The sequence below is a fragment of the Microcebus murinus genome, chromosome 7 (genome assembly GCF_040939455.1).
Source record: "Microcebus murinus isolate Inina chromosome 7, M.murinus_Inina_mat1.0, whole genome shotgun sequence".
Classification (NCBI taxonomy): Eukaryota; Metazoa; Chordata; class Mammalia; order Primates; family Cheirogaleidae; genus Microcebus; species Microcebus murinus.
This window is the reverse complement of record NC_134110.1, coordinates 24,498,960-24,517,813: the sequence shown is the minus strand read 5'-3', so window position 1 is coordinate 24,517,813 and position 18,854 is coordinate 24,498,960. Positions and strand designations below refer to the sequence as shown.

Here is an 18,854-nt window from a genome sequence, read left to right as displayed (position 1 = left end):
CACTACAGCAGTATATCTACTTTTCTCTGCATTTCTAATAGTGTCTCCTTTTATTTTGTTGCCATCTTGTTCAGTGCATGGGGCCAATTTGACCGCCAGGATCAGTAGGCAATCTGGGCTCAGGGTTCGGGATACCCAGTTCTGGAGCTGAACCACAGAGTCGCTCCGGCCTCCGCCGTCTAGAGTGGCTACGACGTCCCAGACCGGACTGGTCCACCAGCCGGAAGTCAGGCGGGACTTCTGGGTGTCAGTCGGGTCCTGGGCCAAGATATTTTGGTGTTGGGGTGCAGCGTTCCCTGCACTACCCGTCGAGGAGGTGAGTGAGTTGTACGAATGCTCCAGGTTTACAACTGTGCGTCCAGGTGTTTCCGAGCCACCTTCGTGGTGGCGGTGACTCGGAGGCTTTCCGGGCTCGAACGGGGCGGGGGCGGAGCCGCGCGGGGAGTTGTGGGAGTTCCGGGCGGGCAGGGCGGGAGCTCCTCGGCCTGAAGTGGGGGTTGGAGCCTCGGAGGGCGGCCTCCTGGGAGGGGGTCGGGGGGATAGCCCTGCGGCACGGTGCAAAGCGGTAGGCCGAGCCGCGACTCTGCCTCGGAGGCTGGGGGCGTTATCGAGTGGCGAGGGCACCACAGGAGCTCGGACGGAGCGACGGGGCAGATGTGCCATTGAATGGTGTTCCCGGGCGCACAGGGGTTTAGGGTGGAGGAAGAGGCTCCAGGAATTCGATGCCTCGTCGGAGACCCGTAGAGCCGGGACAGAAAAGGGGGTTTCGCTTGGCGCCAAGTGTCCTGCCTGGAAGACTACATTAGAGGTGGATTCACTCTTTGGGAAGGAGACTTTAGGGAGGGGAAGAATTCGGACTTGTTCTCTACCAAGGGAGTAGGGGGCCGAGGGATTGGATGCCTGCTGTTGGAGGGTGGCTTCTGGATCTTCAGTTGTCTGTCTTCTCTGCAACAGGTTTAGCCTTTATCTGGGAAAATCTGCCTCTGAGCCGGTTCAAGCTGTTGGCAGCATCTATTTCCTTGCGGTTGTTGCACAGAGGTCCACGTTTCCTTGCTGCATGCCGGCCTGAGCGGCCCTTAGCACCTGCAGGTCTTTGTGGCCCTGTCAGATCCTTTTCAGCTTTTAAGAACTCGTGATTATTTGGGTCCACCAGCGTAATAATCATGTATGTTACCTTAAGTCCTTCTGCAAAGGCTCTTTTACTGTGTAGGGTAACTTATCCACAGGCTCCAGGGATTAGAACGTGGACATGGGGGCGGGGTATTCTGCCTACCACAGATTAATTGTATGTCCTTATTGGCAAGATCTTGCATATAATGAGGTGAGAAAAACAAGGTGTAAAACAAAAGCATAGTTTGGTATAATTTATAATAAGTTGGCAAAAAATGCGTATTTGCTTGTATAAGACTCGAATAATCTGGAAGGGTATACTAGAAATGGAAGGGAAACTGAGTGGCTGGCTTGGAGATTTTTCACTATAAATCCTTTTTTAGTTTAAAAATCTTGAGCCATGTGAGTGTGCCCATATTTAGTAACAACAATGAGAGTTCTAAGTATGTTAAAATAAAATGAACTACTGCAATAAACTAAATAAAGATTGTGTCTTCCCTTGGATGGGGGAGAATGAAATTTCTCAGGGCAGGCAGACACAGTCACTTAGGGTCTTATGACCCCATCCCCCATGTCTCCTACTTCTTGCTTTGACTCTCATCTCACACTGTCCCTGTGAGCATCCTGTCAGGTTAATCTTGAAATGTTTTGTTAGTTTTGTCTCCTGATACAGAAATGTGGCTGGTGCCTTATGGGGCAGCCATGGCCTTTTATAGTCTGTCCCTAGTGACCATCCATGTGAGCTCTGTCCATACCTCCTTGCCTTCTTCCCCAAGCTTTGTCCTTACACTTGTCCTCTGGCCTTCTTACTCTAGCCACTATTTGTGCATTCCTCTGTGATGATGATCTCTGTCCAGCAGCTCTACCCAGTCCTTCCTTCCCTGGACACACTGTGAGTGACGCGTGCCATCACCTTGACTTCCTATACCATCCTCCTGCCACCCTTCAGAGAACACACATGTCAGTTTCCTTTCCATATCCCCTTGACCACACCCTCACTCTCAGCAGGTGACACTGCCACCTGCTTCTGACATCTCTCCTCAACTTTAGCTCAATCCAAGTGGAGCAAATCATCCCTCCTCCCAGGCAAGGCAGAAAGGAATAGGAGAGTCCCCTGGCTAAGGACACTGCATCTGGACAGAGTTTGTGCCCCCTCAGGGGGATGGGAGGCCACACCCCAGCTACCTTCTAAGCCTCTGCTGCGGAACCTCTATTTCAGACTGTACCCTCACTGCAAGGCCTGTGGGACCTGACACAGTGCCTCTTGGGTGTGACTCTGTTCCCTTGTTTCCCCATCCACACTGGCTGTCCCACTGTTCTTGGAACCTGCCCTGCGTGACCGTTCCTTCTCCAGCCTTTGCCTTCACTCCATCCCTGCCTGGGACTGCCTTTCCCCAGTGTCTGCATGGCTCTTTCCCTCCCCTGAGGTCACTTCTCAGTGAGACCTCCTAGCTTGTGCTAGTTAAAATGCCCCTCTGCCCCAGGCCTCTGCCCCTTCCCTCTTACCTCTGCCCAGAGTGCTTGCCCCACCTCATTGGTAGATCTTTTGCTATGATCTGACTCCCCAGGGAGCTCCATGAGGGCAACGGTCTACTTCCATGTCCCTTAGAACAGACCCCAGCATGCAATGAGTGTTCAGGAAACACTGAAAAATGTGTATCTAAGAGAAGAAATCCAGCCTGTAGGTTGACAAGCATTTTCCACTGTGGGTTTGTGCTAGTATTTCCTGCCTTGTCCTCATGCATGAAGGCCAGAGGAGTGAATTGTAGTGTAGTGTGAGTGAGGGCTCCCAGGTGGGCCTCTGGGCAGGGTGTGGTGCGTTTACACAGAGGGGGCTGTGAGGAGGTGGGGGAATCAGGACTCATCATGCCACCAGGTGGGAATGTCCTCCTGCTTAGAGGGAGCAATTAGGACTGGAGATGAGCCCAAGTTTGCAAGTCTTCACAGGATAAGGAGTATTGATACCTAGGGACTAGACAAAAATCACCAAGGAATTTGGTGTAGGTGTGGAAGTGAACCCTGGGGTGCCAACACGATAAGGGAGATGGGAGGCTTGGAGGAAGCAGCTGGTGTGGTGGGAAGACATCCCAGGTGGACAGAGATGGGGACACCCAATGTAGATGCTGCCAAGAGGGTGTAACTCAGAATTGACCAGTAGGATTTGTGGACATTGGCATATGGTGACCACATTTATCTCTAGCACAGGCTTCTTAGCTGCTTAACCTTAGGTGAGTCAGGTGTTGGCAGCTTTAGAGCATTGTAAGTATCAGGAACAAGAAGTGAGAGGAGTGAACCCACAGCATGGTGCAGTCTCTGGGGGCTACTCTCCACCTGTCATGGTGGTCTTGAGCCCTTCAGGAGGCAGGGGTGGCTGCTGGGCATTGTGGGCTCACTTTGCCTTGGGGGTCAGCATCTTACCCCTTTGTACTTGCAGCCCTGGCTCATGAGTCTGTGTGGCCCCATGGCTGACTCTCCCTCCCCTTGGGTTGCAAATCAGGGGACATAGCATCAATCCCTGGGACCTGGCAGCACCAGGACCTCTTGAGGTCTCTGGCTGCAGTGGAGGAAGAAGAAGAGAGGAAGAGACCCCTCCATGATAGGAAGATAGGTCCCTGGAACTAGCCCTTCTGCACACTCACCTGTGTGCTTGCTGGTTTTCAGGTTCTAGCCATGCCCAGCCTCAGAGGTCGCCATGAGGAGGCAGAGATGGAGCTCTCAGCTCCAGGACCATCCCCTTGGACCCCTGCAGCCCAGGCCTTTGTGACTGATGCTCCTGCTGTGACCCACCCTGGATCTGCAGTCTGTGGTCTCCTCTGTTCTGGTGATGCTAAGCTGGAAGCTGTCCACCCTCATCAGCAGCCAGGTACTAGAATTGTTCTCCACTGATGCCCTTATCCTGAAGAGATGATATCCATGCCACCCTGCACTAATGCCTAGGAGGCATCTGTTTCATAATGGTGGTAGTGGTGGTGGTTTGTAGTTTGAGGTTGCAGTGAGCTGTGATGACACCATTGCACTGTCACCCAGATGACAGAGTGAGACTCTGTCCTATTTTTTTTTTCTTTTTCTTTTAATAGAGATGGGGATCTCATTTCTTTTTTTCTTTTTTTTTTTTTTGAGACAGAGTCTTGCGTTGTTGCCCAGGCTAGAGTGAGTGCCGTGGCATCAGCTTCGCTCACAGCAACCTCAAACTCCTGGGCTCAAGCAATCCTCCTGCCTCAGGCTCCCAAGTAGCTGGGACTACAGGCATGTGCCACCACGCCCGGCTAATTTTTTGTATATATATTTTTTTAGTTGGCCAATTAATTTCTTTCTATTTATAGTAGAGACGGGGTCTTGATCTTGCTCAGGCTGGTCTCGAACTCCTGACCTCGAGCAATCCACCCGCCTCGGCCTCCCAGAGTGCTAGGATTACAGGCGTGAGCCACCGCGCCTGGCCGGGATCTCATTTCTTGCTCAGGCTTGTCTTGAATTCCTGAGCTCAAGTGATCCTCCTGCCTTGGCCTCCCAGAGTGCTAGGATTACAGGCGTGAGCCACTGTGCCCGGCTGAGACTCTGTCTTAAAAACAAGAACAACAACAACAAAAAAAACCCCAGATAAACCCCACCACAATGAGATTACCATTTCCCACCCACTAGGATGTCTGTGATATTAAAAACAAAAGATAACATCTCGAGGATGTGGAGAAATTGGAATCCTCATATGTTGCTGATGGGAATATAAAATCGTATAGCTACTATGGAAGGTAACTTGGCAGTTCCTCAAAAGTTTGAACATAGCATTACTGTGTGAACCAACAATTCCACTTCTAGTTATATACCAAGAACTGAAGACAGGTACTCAAGCCAAGTGCATATATATCATGTTCAGAGCCACATTATTCACAGTAACCAAAAGGTGCAAACAACCCAAATGTCCTTCAATGGATGGATGGATAAATTGTGGTATACACATATAATGAAATATAATTCAGCCATGAAAAGAAAGCAAGTACTGATCCATGCTACAATGGGGATGGCTGAACCTCCAAAATGTTATGCCAAGTGAAAGAAGCCTGGCACGAAAGGTCACATACTGTATGATTCCATTTATATGAAATATCCAGAATAGATAAACCAATAGAAGCAGATATGGATTGCTGATTTTTAGGGACTGTAGGGAGGGAGAGATAGGAATCAGCTGCTTCATGAGTAAGGGGTTTCACTTTGGATAGATGGAAATGTTTTGGAAGTAGAGGTAGTAGATACACAACTATTGATGTACTAAATGCCAATGAATTGTTCACTTTAGAATGGGTAGTTTTATATTATGTGAATTTCACCTCAATAAATTATTAAATAAACTGAAAACAAGTTGCTGTGGGAGATGGAGGACTAGGGAGCCCCCTAAGCATGAGGTTCCTCTCAGAGTCTGTGCATCTGACAGCCTGGCTGAGGCACCAGCAACAGCTAATGCATCACAGCCACACATGGCAGTCACATGAGCGTGGTTTTATGACTTGGGTTATTATCTAAGCTGTGTCCCACAGGTTTATTCTGCTCTAGAAGGGTTCAGAGTCCTCACTCTTCTCCAGTTGGGTGTCAGAAGTACAGTGCAAGCAACAGTATTTGCTTTCAGATATTTTTCTTCACCTTTAATTCAAATTTTACTGACTTTTTAAAGATTTTCTTAAAGGGAAATCATATTTTTTATTTTATATTTCCTTTCTTAAAAGGAACTTTCCTCTTTTTTCATAGTTCTTGTATTTTCACAGTTCTTATATTGCAGAGAAGAATTACATTAAATTTTAGTAAGTCCAAAAAGTGATCTCCCACTGTTCTCACTTACAGAATTCACTTTTAATTCATGTCTCAATAAAAGACTCTTTTTTCTAAAAGAGTCTCTTAGAAAACTCAGGCTAAAAAACCAATTCCCCATTGCCACTGTCTCCTGATCTTCACACCAGTTACATCTAATCTCAATCAGGAGTCACCAAATCCAGCTAGTGGGCTGTTTGTATCACCTGCAATCTAAGAATGGTTTTGAGATTTTTCTCAGGGTTGTTTTAAAAACAATGAAGAAGACCATATGATAGAGACCATATAGCCACACCACCTAATGCGTCCTCTCTGACACTTCACAGAAAGCTTTACTGTGTAGTTGCCACAGCCTTCTTTGTCCTTCCCAGTTCGGCCCCTTCCCCACACTGCAAGAAGAGGGCAAGGGGCTCCTGAGTGAGGGTCTTAGTGGGAAAGTGGGCCATAGCGAGCCCCAGGCTGCCCCTGGCAGGGCTGAGGTGTCTTGTCCAAACTTTGCCTGTCCCAGCAGCCCACACTTCCCCCAATAATTCCTGGGAGCCCAGCAACACATGGATGCCACATTTCCTAGACATACCCTGGAACCAGAGCTGGGGCTTTGAACTTGGGGAGCTGAGGCTTATGGGGAATGTGGAGAGGGCTCCCGCAGCTCATGTGGAGTATCTGGCAAGAAGCCTGCTGAGGAGCAGCAGGAAGGTAAGGAAAGGCACCCAGGGCAGTCCTATGGGAGAAGAGAGGCCTGGTGCCAACCTCTGGGGTACAGGGACCTATAGGGGATGTTCCAGCTGAAGATGCCACAGTGCAATGTGTCTGGGCCACAGGTGTCAGGTAACCCCAGCATGAAATATCACCAAGAGATCGGGGGTGTGGCAGGCAGAGGGGAAGGTCCTGTTGGTTGAGGTGAGAGCCATGTCTGTGGCCATGTTGGATCTGCATTGACACCAGTGGTGGCACCTCAGGAACAGATGTGTTCAGACTAGAGGCAGAACTCTGTCATGGCAGATTCTGGAAGTCCTAGACAGGAAGAGGCAGTGAGGGAGCAGGACCAAGGGGCAGTGTTTCCAAGGAGGTGGGTAGGGGTTTGGGGGTGTCTTTCACCACCCAACCCAGCATTACTAACTACAGCTGGCTAGACAAGGGGTTCTTCCAGTCCTGGGGACACAGTACTGTGTCTGGGAGTGATCTGGGCAGTGTAGAAGACAGAGGAAAGGGACAAGGAGAGTGAGGGAGCTGGGATTTATGGATGATGGTCAGGGAAGGGCTCTCCAAGTATATTTGAGCAGAGGCTGGTGGAAGGGAAGGAAGGAGTGCAAGGGCCATGTGAAAGTGTTCCAGGCAGAGAAGACCCTAAGGTGGGTATATTGCTCTGCTCAGAGAACAGCAGGACAGAGGTGGGAGAGGTGTGGTGAGGTCTGGGAGGGCCTCAGTCACACAGGCCTGAAGGCACTGGGAAGGTGTTTGAGTGCATGATGGTACCGTTTCTGATGTTGCCAGGCTGTCTGAAGACAGGAGGGGGTGTTGGAAGACCAGGGAAGCTATGCAACATCCAGAGCCCATGTGGCCTGGGTTGTGAATTTGAGTGAGAGACTCGAGATTGTCATTCGAGTGAGGGATCCAGGGGCATGAGAGGTTCTTTGTTCTTCAGGTGTGAAGAGAGAAGAGGGAGATGCCAAAGCCTATTTTCTGGTGTGATAGGGAGCCGTAGGCATGTTTCTACATTCAGAAAGATGGGCACAACTGCTTGCACATTGGTACCAGAAGTTGTCCAGCAAACTATAATCAGAATTGCAGGTTTTAGGGGGTAAAGGTGGCTTTGACTGGCCAGAGTATTCTGTTAAGTGGGACAGCACCTGACATTTCACACAGGTCCATCCCTGCCATGAGGGGGAGTCTTTGATGCATCTGTGAGCTTCTTGTCCCAGCACACCATTGTGCCACTTAGCTCCTCTGCCTGCAGCAGGGCCACTCTCCATGCTAGTGACTCCTAGGACCAGCCTGAGTGGCATGGAGAGTGTCTGAGAGAACCAGACAAGCCTGAGAGGCTCACCCCTGGCAGTGAAGAAGAAAAAGGGGTAAAATGTGTTAACAGTGGAGTGCAAAGTGTGGGTTGTCATCCTCGTATAGGTGGGAGAGTTGAGAAGCACCTGGATTTGGGATACATGCTGGGGTAGAGCTAGCAGGACTTGCCAGTAGCCTGCTGTGGATGTCAAGGACAGGGGTATTGGAAGTACCCAGGCTTTTGGCCTGAGCCAGAAGGCAGACTGCGGGAGTGTTTCCTGAGATGTGGCACTCTGGGAAGGAAGGGTAGAAGGTCCACCAAGTGCCTCTTTCTCAGCTACAGCTCCTGTGTGGCCTTTCCCCCAAGACATCCCTCCAGCCCTTCTCTGGTCCCCTCAGATCTGGGCTGCTGTCCCCAGTGGGTCCCCTGCTTCCCTCACCTCCTCCACAGAGGGAGCTGGTGGCTCTACAGACTTGCCATCTGTTTTCCTGCTCCTGCTGCAGCAGTTCCTTCCAAGTGACTTTATATTTCTTGTTTCAGATTGTGACACCAGGACTGATGACAAGGAGTTTCTTCAGAAAGAAAACATTCCTAAGGATTTGGAATCACAGGCAGAAATATCAGAAAACTATGCTGATGATGTTTCCCAGGCACCCGAGCTTGGAGAGCTCTGTGATGATGTATCAGAAAGAGATTGGGAAGTCCCTGAAGGTGAGAGACTGGTGCAGTCCTTCTCCCAGGTGGGGGACTTCACACCAGCGACAGTGCCCCTTAGGAGCCCCTTAGAGGAGAAAGATCTGGACTGTAATGGTTTTGACAGAAGCTTCAGTCTGAGCCCAAACCTGACGGCTTGTCAGGGAATCCCTACAGAAGAGATGCCACAGCCCTATGACATGTGTGGCCAGAGCTTCCAGCACAGCATGGACCTCACTGACCATGAGGAGGTTCCCACAACTGAAAGCCCACTCATATGTAACGAGTGTGGGAAAACCTTCCGAGGAAACCCTGACCTTATTCAGCATCAGACAGTCCACACTGGAGAGATGTCCTTTATGTGTAATGAATGTGGGAAATCTATCAGCCAGAACTCAGCTCTTAAAAACCATCATCTATCTCAAGTGAGTGAGAAACTCTTCCGTGGGCACTCAGGTCTTGCTGGGCACCAGGGTCACCACAGTGGTGAAAGGCCTTATGTGTGCAGTGAATGTGGAAAAGCCTTCAGCCAGAACTCAAGCCTTAAAAAACACCAGAAGTCTCACATGAGTGAGAAGCCCTATGAGTGCAACGAGTGTGGGAAGGCCTTTAGGCGGAGCTCAAACCTCATCCAGCATCAAAGAATCCATTCTGGGGAGAAACCATATGTGTGCAGTGAGTGTGGGAAGGCCTTCAGGCGGAGCTCAAACCTCATCAAACACCACAGGACTCACACAGGTGAGAAGCCTTTCGAGTGTGGTGAGTGTGGGAAAGCCTTTAGCCAGAGTGCACACCTGAGGAAGCACCAGAGGGTTCACACCGGAGAGAAGCCTTACGAGTGTAGTGACTGTGGCAAGCCATTCAGTCGGGTCTCCAACCTCATTAAGCACCACCGGGTTCACACTGGAGAGAAACCCTATAAGTGCAGTGACTGTGGGAAAGCGTTCAGTCAGAGCTCCAGCCTTATTCAGCATCGGAGAATTCACACTGGAGAGAAGCCTCACGTGTGTAACGTGTGTGGAAAAGCCTTTAGTTACAGCTCGGTGCTCAGAAAGCACCAGATAATCCACACAGGAGAGAAGCCGTACAGATGCAGCATCTGTGGGAAGGCTTTCAGCCACAGCTCAGCTCTCATTCAGCACCAGGGCGTACACACAGGCGACAAGCCCTATGAGTGCCGTGAATGTGGGAAGACCTTTGGTCGCAGCTCCAACCTTATCCTTCACCAGCGAGTCCACACTGGAGAGAAACCGTATGAATGCACTGAATGTGGAAAAACCTTCAGCCAGAGTTCAACTCTCATTCAGCATCAGAGGATTCATAATGGGTTGAAGCCCCATGAATGTAACCAGTGTGGTAAAGCCTTCAACCGAAGCTCAAATCTCATTCACCACCAGAAAGTTCATACTGGGGAGAAGCCCTACACATGTGTTGAATGTGGTAAGGGCTTCAGCCAGAGTTCACACCTTATTCAGCACCAAATAATCCACACTGGTGAGCGGCCCTACAAGTGCAGTGAGTGTGGGAAAGCCTTCAGTCAGCGGTCAGTCCTCATCCAGCACCAGAGGATCCATACTGGGGTGAAGCCCTATGACTGCACTGCCTGTGGGAAAGCCTTCAGCCAACGGTCAAAATTGATTAAACACCAGTTAATTCACACCAGGGAGTAGCCTGTTGGGCTGCTGGGAGGGAAATCAAACATGGTTTCCTCTCTGACCCCTCTCTGGCCATTGTCTCAGCCTCCCACTTCCTAGACCTAAAGCTTGGGCTCCCTCCCTGACCTCTTGACATCTCATGACCTCAAAGCCTGGGACCCTCCTTTGAATCATCCTTTATAGGCTCCCTTCCCATGGCTGTTGCTTCTGCCTCATGTGACCTCTCGGGTTTTGTTTTGTTTTGTGTTTACCATTTGTGAGCAGACAGCACATTGTTAGGAGGGAAAAGATTATGGAAGCTGAATATTCATGAATAGAGTTTATTATTGTAACCAAAAATTACCAAAAAAGTAAAGTGACATTTGGTTTGAGATAACCAGGAATTCTTTTGTTTGGTAATTAGTCCTAAGGAGTGAGTTCATTGTCAATGGCTTTAACTGATACTTTGTTTACATAAAATCAAGTTGAGTTTTTCAGAGCTGATGGCTCTGTCATCCTTCCAAGTGGTACATACTCATTACCACCAATTCCCTACCCTTCTGGTCCCTCCCATAACATGGACCCAAGATTCCTCCCACTGCCCCACATTCTTTTATGCATATCTGCAGTCTGAGATTAGCTTTCTCCTCCTCTCTACTCTGCTGTGACTCTGGTCCCCATGCCCCACCCTCCCCGGGCTGCTACACAGTTACATGTGGCTGCTTCCTAGCATCTAGTCTCTGCCATAGAGGGAGCTCTTTGTGCACCTTGTTTCTTTGCCCACAAGGTTCCAGGCTCAGTCTTTTCCCAGAGGCATTTGTCACCAGACATTTATGGAACACCTTATTAGGTGCCCTGCTCTGGTGGCCCAGCTGACCCACTTGTTGTCCTCAGTTTCCTAGAGCTGTGCCCCTGTCCCCTGAACAGGGAGACGTCAACCCAGATATAACATGTCTGTCACCAGGGAGGCCCTTTGACACCTTCTAGAAAGTCTGGGGGGTGTTGCAGGGCACAGTTCCAGGAACTATAGCCTGCAGGCAAAACCTGGCCCACTGCCAACACAGCCATGCCGATTTGTTTACAGATGCCTGGTGGCTTTTGCACAACAGAATTGAGTAGTTGTGTTAGAAACCATATGGTTCACAAAGCCAAAGTATTTACTTTCTGGCCCCTGATAGGAAAGTTTGTTGACTCTGCTTTCAGACACTACCCTGTGATCTCAGTGGCTATCAGGGGCTGGATTTGCCCAGGGATCAGAGGTTTCACAAGGGTTGAGGTGCATTTTGTGACCAGGGGACTATTCTGTGCTGTGAAGTGATTACCTGTGTACAGGTGAGTGGCAGTTTCCATAGCCACAGAGGATCCATCCCTCCTTACTTATCCTGTAACAGTAGGTCCTTGAGAGACACAGGAATTAAATTAGCTAGTGTGTGCAAAGTACTTTAAATTGTGCCTAGTCCGTGGCAAACTGTGTTAGGTATTATGATTAACAGAAAGTAAGTATCTCAGGCCAGGCGTGGTGGCTCACGCCTGTAACCCTAGCACTCTGGGAGGCCAAGGCAGGTGGATTGCTCAAAGTCAGGAGTTTGAAACCAGCCTAAGCAAGAGTGAGACCCCGACTCTACCAAAGAATAGAAATTAATTGGCAAACTAAAAATATATAGAAAAAATTAGCCAGGCATGATGGTACATGCCTGTAGTCCCAGCTACTTGGGAGGCTGAGACAGAAGGATCACTTGATCCCAGGAGTTTGAGGTTGCTGTGAGCTAGGCTGATGCCATGGCACTGTAGCCCGGGCAACAGAGTGAGACTCTGTCTCAAGAAAATAAGTATCTCACAGAATCTCCAGGAGAACTGAAGAAATAGGCTGAGGGCCAAGATTCCAGAAAAGATTCCAGAACCATTCTGTGGATCTGCCCTCCCAAGGCAACTACTGTACACTTGGGAATCCCAGTGCTCTGCTATGACCCAGGCCAGCAGGCAGTTGTTGATTAACTTTATTTTGACTGAGTGTCTTCCACAGATACATCTGAGCACCAGAACCGACTCTTGTTCTCCACTAGCAGCAAGGGATGCCTGGAAGTGTAGATTGTGGCTTCTGTGTTGGAAAGGCTTATAGAGAGCTTCTAAAATGTGGAGGAGGGAGGTTTTAAGAGATTGTGAATAGTCATAAATGACAGATGTCTGCTATAACCTACATATTTGTCATTCTTTTTGATTCAGAAATAATTTCACACAGAAAAGTAGTAATACCACAGAGAACACCGTCCATTTTCAGTCAGATTCCCTGGTTAACATTTTTGCCACATTTGCCTTATCATTTTCTTCTCTTCCTCCCTTTCTATAGATATACAGACATTTTCCCCTAAGACTAAGTTGCAGACATGATGCACCTTTACTCCTACATATATCAGTATGTGCATCATGGTGTTACCAGCTGTTGAACTCCTCAGTTCTTGTCTTCTCGCAATTGAAGGATGAAAGCAAGAGACAGTTTTGAAGCAGCAAGCAACAAAGTTTATAAAGCAAGTGCACCTCCAAACGTTGATTCAGACTGCCAGGAAAGATCAGCAAACAATAGACACTCCAGAGGCAGGTAGGAGCAGCACATGCCCCAGTAGACAGTGGCACTGGGGTCTCTGCATCCACCTAATCCTGCAGTGAGTTTTCTTACTCAGCATCCCATTTGTTTACACAGCCTGTTCCGTACCTCCTCTGTTCATGTCTTATTTCCTACCAAGCTAACGTTTCCCCCTCAAGGATTTGGGCCCCTGAATTCTTTCAGGGGTTATGGGCATTGATTCCTTGTCTATAACTACTTCCTGCTGTATGGGGGCAAAACTGGGTCCAGGTCCCATAACCTTTCTGCCTGTCAGAAGAGTCAAGGTTAGGGCCTGTGTTGGTACATGCTGTGTGGTTAAATCTAAAGCATTTAGGGACTCATTACTTGTGGGAATCAACTGAAAACCCTGCATCACCAGAAGCTTTGTCTGGGAATGTTGTAGTCTGGAAGAGACAAATTTAAAATTAAAAGCACAGCAGCCTAATATTAGGACCATCACTATTACAGTTGTGGCTGATATAATTGGTGTTAGCCAAGATCCCAGCTATCCTCTGAGGGACCCAAAGATTTGTTCCAATAGTGAGGTTCCACCATTCCCTTGTTTAATGTTTTCAAGTATTTTTATAATATAGGGGACCTTCTCACAATGGGGACAAATGACTAGCTGGGACTTTTTCCTTGTTGTTTTAACTAAAAATTCTTTCCAATTGTAGCCAACTTGATCACATACAAATTTTCTTTCTAAATTCTCTTTCACAAACCTTATCACAACTTACACAGACTGCCTACAACATGCCTGGACTTTATGTTTTGTACTAAATTTTCATTTCTTAAATAACTAGTCAGTTTGTTTTAGGACAAAAATTTATAAAATCTTTTCTCATACAAAATTATTCTCTATTTACCTTATTAAACATAATGTCGTCATATACTTAACTTTCTTCACATCTCTCTCCCCTACTTACTGGCTCCTTATTGCTTTAATTCTCCAACTCTCTATTTTGAATCAGTTTATAAATAACTTTTGAATTAGACAAAATTATTTATAGGGTCTTTAAGTCAAATCTTAACAGGCTGAGCATTTTGGGCTTGTCCTCGGACTTCCCCAGCCCATACCACAGGATCAACTAGTTGAAGAAACCTAGGATCTAATTGTTGTTCCAACTTTCTCTCCTTGAGAACTACGATAGGGAAAGAGATTTGGCCACCTAGACAGATCTTTCCACCCCATTTTGAAAGGAAGAGCCCATCCCAGTAAGAGAGTAGGGCATTCAGGCATTACCAAAAACTGATGGGTGAAAAGGAGGTCACCCCACAAACAGCACAGTGGAGGTGTGAAAAGTTTTTGTTTGGTCTCACCTGTTGTTCCAATAACCCGACAGGAAATGGGAGAGAGAGGTCCTGCATAAGAGGTCAACACAGAGTAGGTGGCCCTTGTGTCTACAAGAAAACTAACAATCTTACTTGCCATGTTCAGAGTTGCCCTAGGCTCCAGCCCCCTGATGTTGATTGTCCTTGGGGAGGCCAGCTAGAGCAGAGGGGATAGGTCTGATCCCAGTCCCCTTCAGGCCTGGGGACAGTCCCTCTTCCAGTGTCCAAGCTTTCCACAGGCTGGGCAAGGCGTCCTGGGGGTCCTTGGTGGAGTTTCTTTCTTTGCCAGTCGAGTTGGGGTACTTAGCTTTCTAACGTCCCATTTCTCCACAATGATGACCTGCTCCAGTGGCTTTTCCCTTGGGCAACCTGGAGGTGGCTGGAAAGCTGGGGCCACAGCCAAAATCTGTTGGGCCTGTTTCCTGTCTCCATGTTTCTCCCTTTCCTGCTCTTTCTTCTCTCACATTCCTGGTTATTAAACACCTCATTTGCCTTCTTTGTGAGCTGATTGGTTGGGGTTTGGAGTCCCATAGCCAGTTTTTGAAGCTTCCTTGAAATGTCAAGCTCCTGTAGAGAGGATGACTGGTTAATGAAATGTGTTCCCAGGAATACCTGCCCCTCTGAGGACTAAGGGTACATGTTCATAAACTTCTTGACTCCCTCCACCAGCCATTCATGGAAGAGGACAGGGTTTTCTGTGGCCTCCTGGGTTGTTCTCCTTATTGTATAGGTCACTGGCTTAACTATGCACTTTATTATCCCTTCCTTTATACAGTGAGCTTCCTATATACACTGCATCTAATCTATAATTCTTACACAAATCCCTGCTTTCCCTTAGTGCCCTGAAGGCCTGTATGTGAGGCACCTCCTAGCCTGTGGCAGACAGTGTTATGGGAAAGGTTATCTGTTTGTTTTGCAGGTACTAAGGAATGTTAGAGACTATACCTGAGAGGTGATGCCTGGGAGTGCTGAGTTGCTTGACTCCCCTTTTGAGAAAAGGGCACAGGATTGTTGGCATCCCCCTACCTGTCCTGATGCCTGGGAGGAGGTGTCCCTCCTCGCATAGGCACTACCCTGGCGCGTTGTGGGCCAACCTGAAATGTGGGCTAGCATGCCTTACCACAGCCTCCCCTTTTGCCTGCTTCATGGGTGATTTCCAGAATTATCACCTCAGTTCCCATGTGTCCATGTTCTGTACAGGCTTATGCCAGATTTATGGTCTGTGATGGTTTAGCATCTCCTCTTGCAGTCTTTTAACAGGACCATGGCGCTCACAAGTAGCAGGGGAGGGGGTTGTCCCAAACTCGTCCAGACTTCCTCTTTGACCCTCAGCAGTCTCGACCTGTACTATCCAGAAGAACCATGGATGTTCCCAAATACCTCTCCCAGGGGTGGTATTCACCTAGCATTCATAAGCATTTTACTAAGTAAGAAACAAAGCACAAATCCAGAATCCCAGGGCCCTGCTTGGCATCCCTTATGCCAGAAGGCTGGGCCTTCTCCATACAGGAACAACAAGGTCTCTCAGGACAAGGGCAAAGCATGTGCTCCAACAGCAGCAAATGTTCCATAAAACAAAGTCCAGATGAGAGCAGAAATTTTAAGGGAAAACATACCTTAAGTCTTGAAATCCAAGTCACAGCACCAAATGTGTGACTCCTTGATTCTGATCAACTCCTTGGTTCTTGTCTTCCCACAATTGAAGGATGAAAGCAAGAGACAGTTTTTTGTTTTTGAGATAGAGTCTCACTCTGTTGCCCAGGCTAGAGTGCTGTGGCATCAGCCTAGCTCACAGCAACCTCAAACTCCTGGGCTCAAGTGTAAAAGGGAAATTTTTGGATAAAAACAACAAAATTTTCTTAAAATAGTAATTTGCTCTTAATGAAATTACATGACATATTATTTCTATAACTGTTTCTTTTTTAATTAAAAAATAATTTTCAAACTCATATCTTAAAAGGTCAACTTCTTCCATGTCTTACTGATTTCAGATTTTTATCCCCTTAAAAAGGCTGGAATGGGCTGGGCGTGGTGGCTCACACCTGTAATCCTAGCACTCTGGGAGGCTGAAGCGGGAGGATCGCTCGCTTGAGGTAAGGAGTTTGAAACCAGCCTGAGCAAGAGCGAGACCCCATCTCTACTATAAATAGAAATTAATTGGCCAACTAGTATATATATAGAAAAAATTAGCTGGGCATGGTGGCACATGCCTGTAGTCCCAGCTACTTGGGAGGCTGAGGCAGCAGGAGTGCTCGAGCCCAGGAAATTGAGGTTGCTGTGAGCTAGGCTGATGTCACGGCACTCACTTTAGCCTGAGCAACAAAGTGAGACTCTGTCTCAAAAAAAAAAAAAAAAAATGCTGGGATGTTAACTCTCACCTTCAACTTTTTATTGGCTCCTGTACTTATTTTTTCCCTTCTGTTGTTATGGCCTGATACTAGAATGTTTTATCTTAAAGGTTTTTTTTTTTGGTTTTTTTTTTGAGACAGACTTTCACTCTGTTGCTCAGGCTAGAGTGCCTACCTAGTTCACAGCAACCTCAAACTCCTGGGCTCAAGTGATCCTCCTGCCTCGATCTCCCAAGTAACTGGGACTACAGGCATGTGCCACCATGTCTGGCTAATTTTCTCTATATATTTTTAGTTGGCCAATTGATTTGTTTTTATTTTTAGTAGAGACGGGGTCTCACTCTTGCTCAGGCTGGTTTCGAACTCCTGACCTTGAGTGATCTGCCTGCTTTGGCCTCCCAGAATGCTAGGATTACAGGCGTGAGCCACCACACCCAGCCTATCTTAAAGGTTTTTTGAAAAACATTTTCCTCCAATATAACTTAATACTATATTCTTGATGTCTAAATTGATTATTTAATAGCAAGAAAGCTCTTGCTAAGAGTTGTTCCCCTACTCAAGGTACATGAGGCACCTGCACAGATAGAGGACAAGAGTGTCCTCAAGTGACTCTGACCTTATTATACCATCATTACGATAAATTAGCATTGCAGGTTGCCCCCCAATAGATTTTGGGAACCATGACAGATATGGGTCTGAACAAATAAAGTAAAAAATTTCCCTGCCTGGCCTGGTGCAGTGGCTCATGCCTGTAATCCCAGCACTCTGGGGAGGCCAAGGCGAGCAGATCACTTGAGGGCAGGAGTTCAAAACCAGCCTGATCAAGAGGGAGACCCCGTCTCTACTATAAATAGAAAGAAAATAATTGACCAACTAAAAATATATATACAAAAATTTAGCCAGGCATGGTGGCACATGCCTGTAGTCCCAGCTACTCAGGAGGCTGAGGCAGTAGGATCTCTTAAGCCCAGGAGTTTGAGGTTACTGTGAGCTAGGCTGATGCCACAGCACTCACTCTAGCCTGGGCAACAAAGTGAGACTCTGTCTCAAAAAAAAAAAATTTCCCCGCCTGATGGGAGGAGACAAAATTTTCATTGGCCGGTGGGACAGTAGCACAAGAATGAGGAAGTCAGAAGAAAGAAAAAGAGACCTAGAGAGACCCCAGTGCCACTGTCTGCTTGGACACATGCCCGTTCCTGCCCCCTTCTGGAGTGTAATATTGCTTGCTAATCTTTCTTGATACTCTCCTCCAAGTCTGGAGGTATACTTGCTTAATAAAGTTCTTTCACTTTGCTTTGCTGCTTGGTTTCTATTCCTTGTCTCCAAATACAAGGACTGAGGACAATCACTTGCCGGTAACACCCCCACTACTTGTATAGAAAACACTGCAGTTGTAAATCCAATACTTGTGATTCTATGGATAACTGCTGTTGTAAATCTTAAGACTGGTTTTTGAGATGTTTTTCAGACTCTGTATCCTGGGGACCTACTGATGCCAACATGGACAGGTATGGGAAGGGATCTAACAGCCCTGAAAGCCCCTACCCAGGAAACCTCCCAACTAAGAAGATAATTTCTTCATTCCAACTCTATGAGTTCATCTCCTGCCAGTTGGCAGACCCAATTGCCCAGCTCTTGGTTTGCCAAACCATCCTTAAATGTCTTGGCCCCCAAATTCTCAAGGATATGGATTTGAGAAATTACTCCCATCTCTTTGCTTAGTGCCTTGCAAAACAAAACTCTTTTTCTGCTGCAACCCCTGCTGTCTCATTATATTGGCCTTCACTGGCTGGTGAGCAAGGGACTCAGTTGAGCTGTAACACCACTCAGTATAAAATCCTGTTCCTTTTTGTCACTCCCTGGAAACATATGCTACTGGCTTGTGAACAGAGTAGTGTTTCCCTGCTTGTCATAATGACTGCTGCAAGTTAAGACCCCTTCACAAGAAATGAAATGAAACTTTCGTTTTTTTAAAAAAATGTAAACTTTGGATTTTTTTTTTTTTTAATTAACACCACTGTCCAGCTGAAGACAAGCCACCTGCTTTCCTTTCCATTCTTGTGGTGGGTCCTCCCTCCCTCTATTTCTTCTGTGACTTGTCTCCTAATCCTATTATTCTCTCAGTGGGCCAGCCTTCACCTGGCCCGCATTCCTTACTGATGTTGACCCAAATAAGGGACTGAGGCAAAAATCTCAATCAAGAGATTTATTAAGCCAAACTGACATACAGGGGAAATACAAACCACAAGCCGACCTGTGGTTGTTTTTCCAAAGGGGAATTTGAGAGCTTCAACATTTAAAGGCATACAGAGAGAAAGGAAAAGGATAGGGGGTGCTGA

At 47.5% G+C, this 18,854-nt stretch overlaps 1 protein-coding gene across 1 annotated transcript; it reads left to right on the top strand.

Annotated features, from left to right (window-relative positions):
- Nucleotides 1–503: 503 nt before the first annotated feature.
- Nucleotides 504–12,017, top strand: ZNF16 (zinc finger protein 16). The gene is made up of 3 exons (XM_012760306.2): nucleotides 504–808; nucleotides 3,772–3,973; nucleotides 8,447–12,017. Exons 2-3 carry the CDS (start codon nucleotides 3,781–3,783, stop codon nucleotides 10,267–10,269), a joined length of 2,016 nt encoding a protein of 671 aa, XP_012615760.1. The 5' UTR covers nucleotides 504–808; nucleotides 3,772–3,780; the 3' UTR covers nucleotides 10,270–12,017.
- The last annotated feature ends 6,837 nt before the right edge of the window (nucleotides 12,018–18,854 follow it).

What these genes read in the sequence shown, in the direction of transcription:
- ZNF16 (XM_012760306.2), top strand. Translation starts at nt 3,781, where the DNA reads ATGCCCAGCCTCAGAGGTCGCCATGAGGAGGCAGAGATGGAGCTCTCA. An exon ending in CCACCCTCATCAGCAGCCAG is followed by an intron (nt 3,974 to 8,446) that starts GTACTAGAATTG and finishes TTCTTGTTTCAG; the next exon opens with ATTGTGACACCAGGACTGAT.